A 12,588-nucleotide genomic window follows, 5' to 3' on the forward strand; every position below is an offset into this window, starting at 1 on the left:
ACCAGGGCTGGGATCCCTCCGCTGCTGCTGTCAGGTGGTCCTCCATTCTGTGCTTGGACTCCCATGGTGATGGGGAGCGTACTAGCAGCCTTTGGGACGATCTCCCCTTGTCTGGAGTCCAGACTCGCCTCTCTGCATCCTCCCCTATGGGACCCAATTCCCTCATCTGAGGCCGAGCAGCTCTGTCCCCTGACACACTGGAGAGACTGCACAGCCAGAGGAGCCAGAGCTGGGAGGATGAGGGAGATGGAGTGAGTACTTCACGGCATCAGGAACCCTCTGGACGCACTGCCTCCCTGAATCCTGCAAGACACAGGTGGTTTAGCCTCATTTTACTTCAGAGGGGGTTGAGGCATAGGGAACTGGCATTAACGCATCCAAGCTCACACATCAGTTAGTGTCGAGGTGGACGCAAACGGTGTCCTTGGTTTACGGACTTGGGAAGCTGAGTCTGCTCATGGGCAGGAGCGTTCTCGGCTGCCCTGCAGCACTCATTGGGTGTGGTGGCCAGGCGGGCAGCCTGGGGTAGCATTCACTTTGTAAAAACCTTATTTTGAAGTATAACACGCACAGACAAAAGTGCACGAAGATATACAGCTTAGTGCTCTATGACAAAGCAGCTGCTCATGAAATCACCACCCAAGTCGCATAATAGGACACCACCAGCAACCCAGAGCCTCTTATCCTTCCTGACCACTGCCCCGTCCTCCTTGCTTTTCTTTCTAGTTTTACGACCTACACACGCGCCCACACCTGACGGCAGTGTGAGCTTTATGTAAATGGAAGCACACATTTGGCCTCAGTTTGGGTTCGGCTGCTTTCGCTCAGCACTCACTCAACATCCACCCACAAATATTTTCACTGCTGGAGGAGACGGACATCACAATTTTGTCCGTGGACCTGTGGACTGTTTCCAGGTTTTGTTATAATGAACGTGATAACTGCTGTGAACGTTTGTGTCCATATTTCTCGGTGCATACATGTATACATTGGGTATGTAACTGTATGCGTTTCCTAGAGCTGCCATAACTCAGTGTCACAAACTGGCAGGTTTAAAACCGCAGAGAGTTATTCTCTCACAGTTCTGGAGGTTGGATATCTGAAACTAAGGTGTCAGCAGGGCAGTGCTCTCTCTGAGACTCTGGGTAGAATCCTCTCTTGCCTCTCCCCAGCTTCTGGTGGAAGCAAGGAGCATCCATCCTTGGGGTGTTTGCAGCTGCACAGCTCCCATCTCCACCTCCACCTTCGCGTGGGCCTCTTCCCTCATAGCCTTAGGTTATCTTCCTATAAGGACACTAGGCATAGTGCATAAAGTGTCACCCTACTCCAGTAGAACTTCTTCTTCATTAATTACATCTGAAAAGACCCTATTTCTTTTTTTTAATACTCTTTACAAATTTTTATTTTATTTATTATTTTTGGCTGCATAGGGTCTTCGTTGCTGCGTGCGGGCTTCCTCTAGTTGCAGTGAGCGGGGGCTACTCTTCATTGTGGTGCGTAGGCTACTCATCGCAGTGGCTTCCCTTGGTGCGGAGCTCAGGCTCTAGGCGCGCGGGCTTCAGTAATTGTGGCTCGCAGGCTCTCTAGAGTGCAGGCTCAGTAGTTGGCTATACTTCACGTTTTGCGTTTCACTATACATTGTAAAACCATCTTATCGATTCCATAAAAATTATGTCGGGCTTTTGAGTGGGCTTGCATCAACTCTCTAGACCGTTTTGGAGGAACCGACATCTTCACATTGAGTCATCTAATCCATACACATCACATATTCCTCCATATCTTGGGGTCTTTCACTTCTCCCCATGGTTTATAGATTTCTACGTAGAGGTCTTGCCCATCTTTTTTTTTTTTTGGGGCCGTGCCGCGTGGCTTACAGGATCTTAGTTCCCTGACCAGGGATCAAACCCGTGGCCCCTGCAGTGGAAGCACGGAGTCCTAACCACTGGACCCTCCAGGGAATTCCGAGGTCTTGCCTCTCTTACACTGAATTTATTCTTAGGTATTCGATATTTTTGATGCTCTGAAATTGGTATTTTTAAATTTAAAAAAATTTAGATGCATAGACGTTCAATAGATTTCCATGTACTGACTTTGTATCCAGAAAAAAATTTCAACTTATTATTTCTAATCATTTATCTGTGAATTCTTGTGGATGACCTAAGTACATAATGCTATCTGTAAGTAAAGACAGTCCAATTTCTTCCTTTCCAATATTCAGGAGTTACTTCTCTTGCTTCTCTGTGCTGACTGGGGTTCTCTACTATGATGTTACCTGATGAAAGGAGGCATCTTTATCTGTCTCCTAATCTGAAAGGGAACACATTCAACATTTTAGCATTAAATACATTACATATGATGCTTTCTATAGTTCTTGCTTTTTTATGTTTTATTTTTCTACATAAATTCTTTTTATGGTCAAGGGAGAGAATATCTTAAGAAAATGGATTGGGAAGAAGAATATTCTTTATTTTTTTTAACATCTTTATATTGGAGTAAAATTGCTTTACATTGTTGTGTTAGTTTGTGCTGTACAGCAAAGTGAATCAGCTGTACGTATACATATATCCCATCTTTCTTAGATTTCCTTCCCATTTGGTCACCACAGAGCACTGAGTAGAGTTCCCTGTGCTATACAGCAGGTTCTCGTTAGTTATCTATTTTATACATAGTAGTGTATATATGTCAATCCCAACCTCCCAATTCACCCCACCCCCCTTCCCCCTTTGGTATCCATAAGTTTGTTCTCTACATCTGTGTCTCCATTTCTGCTTTTCAAATAAGTTCATCTGCACCATTCTTCTAGATTCCACACATAAGAAATTTATGATATTTTTCTCTTACTTCACTCTTATGACAGTTTCTAGGTCTATCCAGGTCTCTGCAAATGGCACTATTTTGCTCCTTTTGATGGCTGAGTAATATTTCATTGTATAAACGTAGGGGTGGAATATTTGACGTGGAAAACCTTGGAAATTCAGGATATCTAGTTGCCACACCATTGTACCAGCTCCCTTTCATTTTTTTTTTTTGACAGGCATTAAAAACTGCCTATTCTCAACGTCTGGATTCTTTGCCTGCCTCCTGGCTGGGCCACTGCTGTGTGCTACATTGAGTTGGACATTTCACATCACCAGCAGTTGAGCCAGCTGGGTCGGATCAATTTCACAGTGACCCCACAGGCCTCACTTCAAACCAAGCCTTTACAGTTTTTGTTGTTCTGGTAAAAGTGAAGGTTAAGATATGATGTCATCTCCCACTGCCTATGCTCTGCAGTGGATATCAGCTGCAATGCGGAAGGGGGCCCCTGAGATGAGAGGCAGGATTTGGGGTTGGAATACAGGGCTGAAACTCCAACTCTCTCACCTCTTAGCTTGCAGGATTCTTGGCAAGTTGTTTTCTCTGAGCCTGAGTTTTTGTCTTTGTTTTTCCTCTCACTTGTAAAACGGGAGTAAGGATATTTACCTCCTCTGGGTAATTTTGTAGATTATATTAGAGCACTTGGGAAAGCACCTAGCAATTAGTAGGTACTCAATACATTAAAAAAAAAAATCTTTCCTGTGCCAAGGGGTCGACTGGGGGGTGAGGGGTGGCTGGATACTGATAGATAGAGCTTGCCTCAAAGTGTGTTCTAGGACCTAGAGTGTTGGCCTCACCCAGGAGCTTCTTAGAAATTGAGAACTGCAGGTCCCAGCCTGGACCTGCTGAATCAGAATCTGCAATTCCACAAGATCCCCAGTGACTCAAAGTTTGGGAGGAGCACAAAGTGCTGCATTGCTAAGAAGCTCCACACGGGCAATAACTGAGGCAAGGAACTGGGAAGAGGTAGGATGTCGATGACACAGCAGCAAAGATGGGTTTGCAGATTTTGGGGAGCTCTCGCTGTGTTTCCTGCATCCAAATAAGAATGACTTCCTCCCGGCATGAAACTGAACTCCGACGAGGACGTTCTCTAGCACAGAAAAGCCAAACCACTAATCTGAATAAATAAGCATCAATTTTATTGAATCATGAATAATTTAAGACTGGTACAATCATCAGCTTTATCCTCTATGATGTGGGGCATGATCTCCAGCAGATCATTGGCAAATCCAAAAACCTCATGACAAATGAAAATTAAATAGGGAGGGACGGCGGACGGGGAGGGAGGACGGAAACATACCGTACACAAAATACTCAATTCCTAGTTTTCTCTTTAAAAATGGCTAGAAAAAATTCATCAAAATGCAGCACTTTAATCAATTATTTACAATTTCTATGTTACAATGAAAAAATGTACATCTTATAGAACATATTTCATAAACTGCTCCACTGGAAATAACTAGATCAAAACAGCAAACCTTCCATTTCGTATCCACAAAGTTGGATTCTTTTCTCCTTTTGAAGTAGATTCGCCATTATCAAATTCGAATACACAGAATTTTGAAGTTTAAGCATCAACAATAAAATATGTCCCCAAGATACAACAAAGGTCTAGGCAAGTCTCGTTCCGTGTCCCCCCCTGCCCACCCACCACCTTAAACTAAAGGGAATTCCCATCTGACTTATGGCCTGTAAAATTCTTGGCAGTTTGGAAAGAAAACTTTTGGCTTCCATTGGTAACTCAACACAAATGTTGCATAGAATTTCATACATTTTCAAAATTAGCCTAACTGTAGAAAAAGGCAAAGTGGAAGCATTTCGGACAGAGCCCTAAATGAGCACAGTCACTTTGTCAAAGGTGAGCGACACAAAAGCAGAACAGGACCAAAGTAAGAAATGTGCATATCAGACAACCCTGCTTCCGGAAACTGTAGGAAAGACCCCGAGTTGTGACTCGAACAAGGCTACACTCCTTGAAACCACCGTTCACTTGTCAGGCAGCACCAGGGACAGAGGTCTCGGCGCTGAGCCTGGACCCGGTGGGAGGGAAGTCTGTGGGACGGGGGAGAAAAGAAAGAGAAAAGAGGGTGCTGTAAAAAAAAAAAAAAAACGAAAAACAAAACCAAAAAACGTTTCAAAGGATATTGGCAGGTGTCTACTCACAAGGTGACCGGGAAAACTGCCCATGAGGAGAAGTCCATTTCACCTCCTCCCAAATTCACAGTATGAGCGTGTAAGGTCATTGCTGGGAGATACATTGAGAAGGACCATTCTTCAGGTTTACCAGAAGGCTCAGGGTGTGACTGACCCCTGAGGTCACAGGCTAAATACATGCTTTAAACATGTTATGAAAAACAAAACAGAACAAGACACACTCACACACCCAGATGACTAAGGAAGGCTTAGCAGAATAGAGTCTGAGTTTACTGAGATTAAAGAAAAGAGCACGGTGAGAGGTTTTCCATTCACCTGTTAGAGAGACACATTCCCCTTTTCCCTTCAAAGAGGAAGCAAATGGTGTCATCCAATGTAATGTGACTGGTTTCAGGTCAAGCTCTTGTGGTTAAGAAAATAAAAGATGTTGAGAGAGGGACCTTTGGAAATAGAAATGTAAAAAAAATGGAGTAAAACCCCTGATCATTAACAGAGACTCCCCCCATGGGGGGTCCGATAAAAATAAAACAGAAACAAATGACTCAAAGATTGACCACACTCCGTAGAGAAAATACCGGTATGCTGAAGACACATACGAGCAGAGCATGGGCTCAACGATGTCATGTAACATGGTAGGACCTTTTGCCTTTTCCTGCACAAGACAGATCGTCATCTAGTCAGGGCGTTAGCTGGAGACTGATAAGAACCTAAAACCAAAAAGATCTTTTTTTTTTTTTTTCCTTTTTCTTTTTCCCACAGTCACACATCCACACGAATGAGTCTTTTGGATGAGAAAAGTCACATTAGCTTGAGTTCTTCTAGTGAGTAGATGACTTGTTAGCCCTGTTTGCTCTGATGGGGAAAACAGAAAAACAGACCCCAGGCAGGCACGACACTCATCAATGAACACGGTGAGTACAAAACCAGTTAAGGCATCGCTTTGGGAAGGTCAGCACCGAAGAGGTCAGGCAAGGCTCGTCCGCCGGAGGCCAGAGCTTCTGGAAGGGAGCAGCTGCCTCCACCTGTTGACTTGTGTGACGTCACGTTGGTTCTGGGGAAAGTGCAAGTGTTTTGCGAGGTGACCTCACACCCCACCTGAGGTCGGGGCTGGCATGCTGGAGATGTCGACGTGTGTCCTGCAGCCTCGAGGACGAGGAGGAAAGGCAAGGTCCCGCTCACCCACGCGCTGAGGACGGGGTCCTGGTCCACTGTCAAGGGCACAGCGACCCCGGCCCCAGCAGGAGGCAGCGAGTGTGCAGAACTGTGAGGATGGACAACTGAAAACCAAAACTCAGCAGGACCAAACCAAAAGCCAACTCCTGCGGTTCTCACGTTCACCAAAGGATGGATTCTGACCATGAGGGGAAGGAGAGGGGAAAAAAGTCTTCAAAATCAAAACAGTCAGAAAGGGAGAAACTCAACCTCATTTTCAAAGGGGTGATCGGTTCGCCAAGGTAGACCAATTCTCACTGTACACAGTGTTAGCAGGAATAAGACCTGATTCATTTCTGTACGAGAAGGAGACAGACACATGCAGCTCTGCGTTTATAGCCACATCCGCTCGGCCTCGCTCTCACTTATGGAAGAACCAGAGGCTGATGGGTCTGAAAGGCGGGGGAGGAACTGGAACAGGCAAAATACCTCTCGGATAAGGAGAGCACCATTTAAAAAACAAGCCAAAGAGAAAGCACGATTTGTTTTTCCTAAGTTTTTCCTGCGATGCGGCTCTGCAGTTTGTTGAGTGTGACCAAAGCAAGGGCCCCGGCTGGCATCGGATCTCTGTGTGGCCGGTGTGGTGGAAGGGCGGCGGCGGGGTTGGAGCTGCAGGGTCTGTGCGCGGAGGAAGCCCTGCTGTCTCCGTTTTCAGCTCTGCTCTAATCTCTTCTGTATCTGGGCCGCTGAGGGCAGGATGCTGTTTGGTTTCAGAGCTTCAAGTGGGTTGGCTTTTTTGTTTAAAACCCTTTTCATTTCAACGGTGATGGTCCTTTCCCGAGAAGTATCTTTCGGTGTCTTAGGAAGGTCACAGCAACAAGGCAGGACAATAATTGACACAGAAGATGGTGCGGTTCTCCCCGTGAAGGAAGCGGGCCCGAGGCGGCTGGCCCGGGGTGCCTGCACCCAGGTCGAGGCTGGAGGACGAGGAGGGTCCGGGTCTTCGCGCGGCACTCGCGCCGAGGCCGGGGGCTGGCTCAGGAGGGCAGGCCCCGCGGCCCGGCCGTCACAGGGGAGACTCCAGGGACGAGTCCAGGATGTCGTCGCGGTGGCTGTTGCTGTTGGAGTCGCTGTCATAGCTCTGGGGGCTGGAGTAGTTGGCAGCTTCCTGCAGCCTCATCAGCATGTTCATCTGGGGAAAGAGCGGAGACCGCGACATGGCTTCCGGTCCGGTCGGCTGGCCGCGCCTGGCCTCTCCAAAGCTCACGCCACGTCCTCTAGACTCACCCTGGGGACTGTGGCCCGCGGTGGACGAGGGCACGGGCCCTCGGCCAGGCTTCCAGGGTTCAAGTCTCGGCTCCACCACTTACTAGCTGCATGACCTCGGGCCAGTGACTTAACCGCTACACCTCAGTTTCTTCACTGGTTGCATGTGAATAATTATACCTGCCCTATAACGTTACGGTGTGGATTCATACATGCAGATCACTGAAAATACAAAATCCTCTAAAAGATAATGTGTATATATTTTTTACTTGGGAGGGGCACCTTACTCAAATATAGCCCTCAGCCTGGGTGAGATGCCAGCCAAGCGCCCCAGCACCACTGACCTCGAGGCACAGGGTTCCCCCTTCGATGAGCATCGAGCCCATCTGTAGTCCTGGCTCTGGCCAGAGCGCAGCCTGGAGTCACCTGGGCTCCAGCTCCTGTCAAGGTCTCCATGGGGAGGCGGAGGATAGCATTAGTAAAGCAGAGCCTCGGAGCACCGGGAGGCCTGGATTCCAATTCAGAAACCTTTGGGCAATTATTTAATGTATCTGGGCCACCAGTTCCTCATCCACAGAATAGAGAAAACGGCAGTACCCATACCATAGGGCCGAAGTAGGGAATTAAACGACATGGTGTGTATTCAACCTTAGGATAGGGCCTGGCACATAGTAACTGTTCAATAAATGAGATAAGTCTGCTATCATAATCACCGTCATTTCTCTTAAGAGTTTAAAGACAATGTTCTTGCATCTTCCCTGGTCTACAGTCTATTGGTCATTTGTGTTCAAGGGGGAGATGGGGAACTGAAAACTATCAATACTTTAATTTTATTTATAACTATAAACTGTGTGTGTATGCATTTTATATTTTATCTAGCAAAATTAGGAAGATAGGGTCTCTCTGAGCTATCTTCAGACTTGGTGCAGCTGGGTGTGAAGTCCAGCTGCCCCCTGGCTGGCCGCCCCTCAGGATGCCTAGCAGAATGGGCCTGGGTGGGCCAACCACAGATGCACCACCATCTGGTGTCCATCTGCATGCCTGCAACTGGGAAGGGGTAGAGCGGAAGTCCAAAGAAAAATCCTTCGCAGCCAGGATTATTCATTCACTCATCAAACATTCCCTGTGTACCCATGATACATGGTCTGGAATAAAAACAAGACAGTCCTGCCCTCCTGGAGGCCTCAGTCTCAGGAGGGTGAGAGATCAGTTAACAAGAGGGCTATCATAGCAGACACCTGTGGTCCTGGGCGGAGAGAACAGGACTTGGGGGAAACACCAAGTAGGTAACTTGGTAAGTAGAGGGAGCTGGGCTGGCATAGCTGACTTCTGGGAGCCTGAGGTTGGAAAGACAGTTCTGTGTAACTATTCAGAGAACCCCGGGTCTTACCTAAATGCCTTCTGTGTTTAGGCAGCGACATGAATATCCCTGGTTAAGAAAAGACTGTCCCGGGCTGAGCTGGCCGTTCCTTCCTCTAGATGTCCTAAATTCTACTTTTACGTAAGTTAGAGTTCACGCGCTTGAACCCACAAAAACAGTTCCATGACTGTGGCTTTTAGTAACGGTTAACGTTAGAAATAGCCTTCTACAGGTTGATCCTTTCCTCTGGAAAACCACTGTGGTAAACACTGCAAATTAGGTTGTGCTTAGTAATACAAGCCATAAATCCATTTAACGTAAAATCCCCGTTTAAAATGTCTCAATAGGACCACAGCTGCATCCCACCAGTCAGGAGTGGCAGACAACCCCAAAGCACCTATTATTATTATTTTTTATCTAGCAAAGCAGTTAGTCACTAGAGATAGAACAGCAAGTCAACTGTCTTTTAATCCTGCTGCATCGCTTATGAATATGTTCTTTCATTAGGTAATGCAAGCAATATTCTTTGCAGTGTTTTTCCTTTCGCCTTAGTTGCCAAGAGAGCTCAGGGTTAAATTTATAGCATGATAATGGTCATTTAACCATGGGAGGTTCCGGTATATGTGCTTCAACCTTCTTTTAATAGGGCTTTTGATTTATTAGGTCTAATTTCGCAGTATGCCTACGTATGGGTCTTACATTGGCAGAGAGTTCTAGAATTGCAGTGGTATGATCTCTGACCCAGGTTCTTCTTAAAGGGCCTTTATTGCTTTAGCAACAGTGGAGTAAAGGTGCTCAGGCAGCATTAAAGGCTTAACTCATACCACTGGCCAGGGGACCCGCATTCAGGCCCCCTTGCCCTCTCCTCCATGAGTCCCTCCCGCCCTCAAACCTCTCCCTGCCTAAACTCCTGACCACGTGGCTTGGGCTACTGGGCAAGACATGATAAAGCTGGCACTCAAACCAGAGGGTGAAGAGTGGTGTAGGGACATTTAGGGAGAAAAATCAAATTCTTGATCTTTTATCTGAAAAATTTCAGAGGGGTTAAAGACACAAGTGAAAAACTAAAAACCAGGAAGAAAATATTGGCAAAAATGTCCCAAATCTTGGGATAGGTCTAGCCTTCCAAAGCAAGGCTGGGGCTCAGTCACTTCCCAATTTCCGGTGTGCCTAGCTAGCATGAGGCCCAATACACAGTGAGTGCTCAGTGAATGCCAAGCTGCTCTGGAAGCCGCGAACTCACCAGCGGGTCTCCGTCAGCGTCGCTGGGGGGCATCTGCTTGCTGGTTGACCCCTCCCGAGGCATGGAGTAGCCGTCGAAGCCGACATCCTCGGGCCGGAGCTGCAGGAGGGGAGGCCACTCGTGCTGCTGAGGGCTGGCTGCCCAAGGATAGGTGTCCATCACCCACTTGGCGGGGTCCTCCCAGGGGGCCCGTCTTCCATACAGCTGGAAACAGACAAAGAAGGAAGAGTTAGGAAGTGGTCCGAGACCTCTTCTGCAGGCCTGGTTTTGCAACTTTCTGAAAAACTCTCCAAGCCCAGCATGATGCTTCCCTTGATGGAGTAATTCCACTTCCAGAGGAAATCCTAAGGAAATCATCCAAGGCACGGACACCTTGATGTGCTAAGACCCAAGGCAGCATGACCTAGGGAGTAAAAGCACTGGCTTTGAAGTCAGCCTGACCTGGGCTCACACCTCAGCTCTGCCACTGACTCACTGCGTTGCCCTCAACGCTAAGCCTCGCTGATCCAACTTGAAAAACAACTCTCTGATTTGAAGTGTTTGCCAGTTTCCATGATATGAATACTCTCACCGTGGCCAATCAACTACCAACACGATGTCACTGAATGTGGAGCTGGAAAGAAGTGCTGTCATCCCACTGAGTACCGCCCCCCCCCCCACGGCACACAGATGGGATGCTGGGTTACCAGCAGCCCAGGCAGAGGTCACCAATGGCTCTGGCTCGATAAAACCCCATTTCTTAAAGTGAGGCTGACTCTCAAAGAGCCCCCGCTGTAGAGGCGCTTTCAGAACAGCAAATTGTTAAAGGGGATCCATGTGGGTACTGGAATTGTAACTGCTTCTTCTCCCTAAGGTGGTTCTCAAAATTGCCCAGAACAACTAATTTGCTCTTAAAGCAGAATTATCACATAATTTTGTAAGACCAGGACCATGCCTCCAAGCTCCTTTCCTTAAGCCTGAAATACCGAATAATACAATGATTTTAGTGACTTCTTCTGGCAATTTCAAGAAATACATACACTCTTCAAAGAACAAAAACCTAGGCCGCACCGCTTCCCAAGGCGAGGCTCTGCATCTCACGTGGCTGGGCGCCTTCTCTGTAGCTTTCCCCTTTAACACCACCCCTGCCGCCACACCTTACAGCTCCCTGCGTGCCAGGGATTACGAGAAGCACTTGACAAATATCTTGTTTAACCACCATGTGGTTCCAAGAGGAGGCATCACTACCCAAGTTTCCCAGACAAGGAGCCAGGCCCAGGGACGAGGGGAGGCAGAACTGGAATCCAAGTCTGCCCAGGTCCGTGGACCACTTAAGTCTGAGCAGACGTGGCAGGACTGGCTCACAGCCAGGCCAAGATGTGCCCACCCAGGAGAGTGCCACCTGTGGCTCTGGAAGGGCACGCCCTCTGTAGGGCACCACAGGGGTACAAAGACCAAAGCCCCCTGAACCACAACGGCTGCAGGGGGGGGACTCTAGAGTGGAATTACATCTGGACCGCAGCCTGTCTGTCCATCTGCCTGTGCCCTCTGTCCTCCCAGAACTCTTACAGTTGAGAGGGGAGGGAGGGGGATGTGGGGAGAGAAGGCTGACAGTACAGGAGAGCTGAGCTCTGACTGATAAAATCACGTCTTTCCCAGGTCACAGGCTGCCTCAGCTGGAAGGAACTGGGGTCCCAGCCGTCTCACCTACCGGATGGAGAACTTACGGCTAAAAGAGAAGAGCCAGTTGTGAAAGGTTTCGGAGCAGCGCTGGATTCGAACCCAGGACCCTGGCATCCTTGTCTGGACCTTTCCCTTCTCCACCCCTCCTGACAGACTCCACTCGGAGCCACTCGGTATCGGCAAGAGCCACGTGACTCAGCCAAAACCGGAGCAGGGAGATGCAGGCCAGGCTGTCCACCCGACGAGGACACGTCACCGGGGCTGGGCCTGCTGTCCCTCCGCTGTCTCACGACTGCCTAAGCCCCGTCCGATTGTCTCAGGGAAGTGCATGCCCTGCCCACACTGCAGACAGGCCCGCCACCCCCCTCCATCCATGGCCTCTCCCTCCACTCGAGATACACAGCCTTCTACGAGCTCAGCGCTTTCAGACACCAGCGCCCTTCCTGTCTAGTGCTCCAGTCCCGTCTACTGCGAAACCTTCCTTAACCTGGGGCAGCGGTGACTTCCAGGCCTGAGAGCTCAGTCTGGCATTGGAAAGGCGACTCACGGTCCGAGCAGGAAGGGATCATGTGAAGGTTCGTGTGCGCATGGGTACCAGCCAGGGAGGAAGGGAGCACAAAGTGCTTGGGGATATTTAGACCTGAAAAAGCCTGTTGCACATGAGAAACATTCCTGCAACTTGTAGAAGCGTCTCCCTCCAAGGGCTTTCCCTACAGCACTCAGCTGACTTTCCCAAGCCAGATTTCACATGTGTGAGGCTGAACCAAACGTCGTTTCTGGTAGCTACTGCTTCTGTCTCCATCCTCCAGCCTGGAAGAGAAGATGCTCAGGGCTGCAGAACAACAGAGCCTAGAATTCCGAGCTCATCAAGTTCCTAGAGGGTCTGGCCCCG

The 12,588-nt window shown here is 48.5% G+C and overlaps 1 protein-coding gene across 2 annotated transcripts in view; it reads right to left on the bottom strand.

Moving 5' to 3' along the window:
- Positions 1 to 3,979: 3,979 nt before the first annotated feature.
- Positions 3,980 to 12,588, bottom strand: part of NAV2 (neuron navigator 2) — a 396,632-nt gene continuing 388,023 nt past the window's right edge. For both annotated transcript variants that reach the window (XM_060159528.1, XM_060159527.1), the window contains 2 exons: positions 10,035 to 10,238; positions 3,980 to 7,357 (listed from right to left, as the gene is read on the bottom strand). In XM_060159528.1, the coding sequence (XP_060015511.1) occupies positions 7,232 to 7,357; positions 10,035 to 10,238 (330 nt within the window). In that variant the 3' untranslated portion in view covers positions 3,980 to 7,231. The remainder of the gene's footprint in view (positions 7,358 to 10,034; positions 10,239 to 12,588) is intronic.

Source organism: Lagenorhynchus albirostris, chromosome 9 (assembly GCF_949774975.1).
Source record: "Lagenorhynchus albirostris chromosome 9, mLagAlb1.1, whole genome shotgun sequence".
NCBI classification, from domain to species: domain Eukaryota; kingdom Metazoa; phylum Chordata; class Mammalia; order Artiodactyla; family Delphinidae; genus Lagenorhynchus; species Lagenorhynchus albirostris.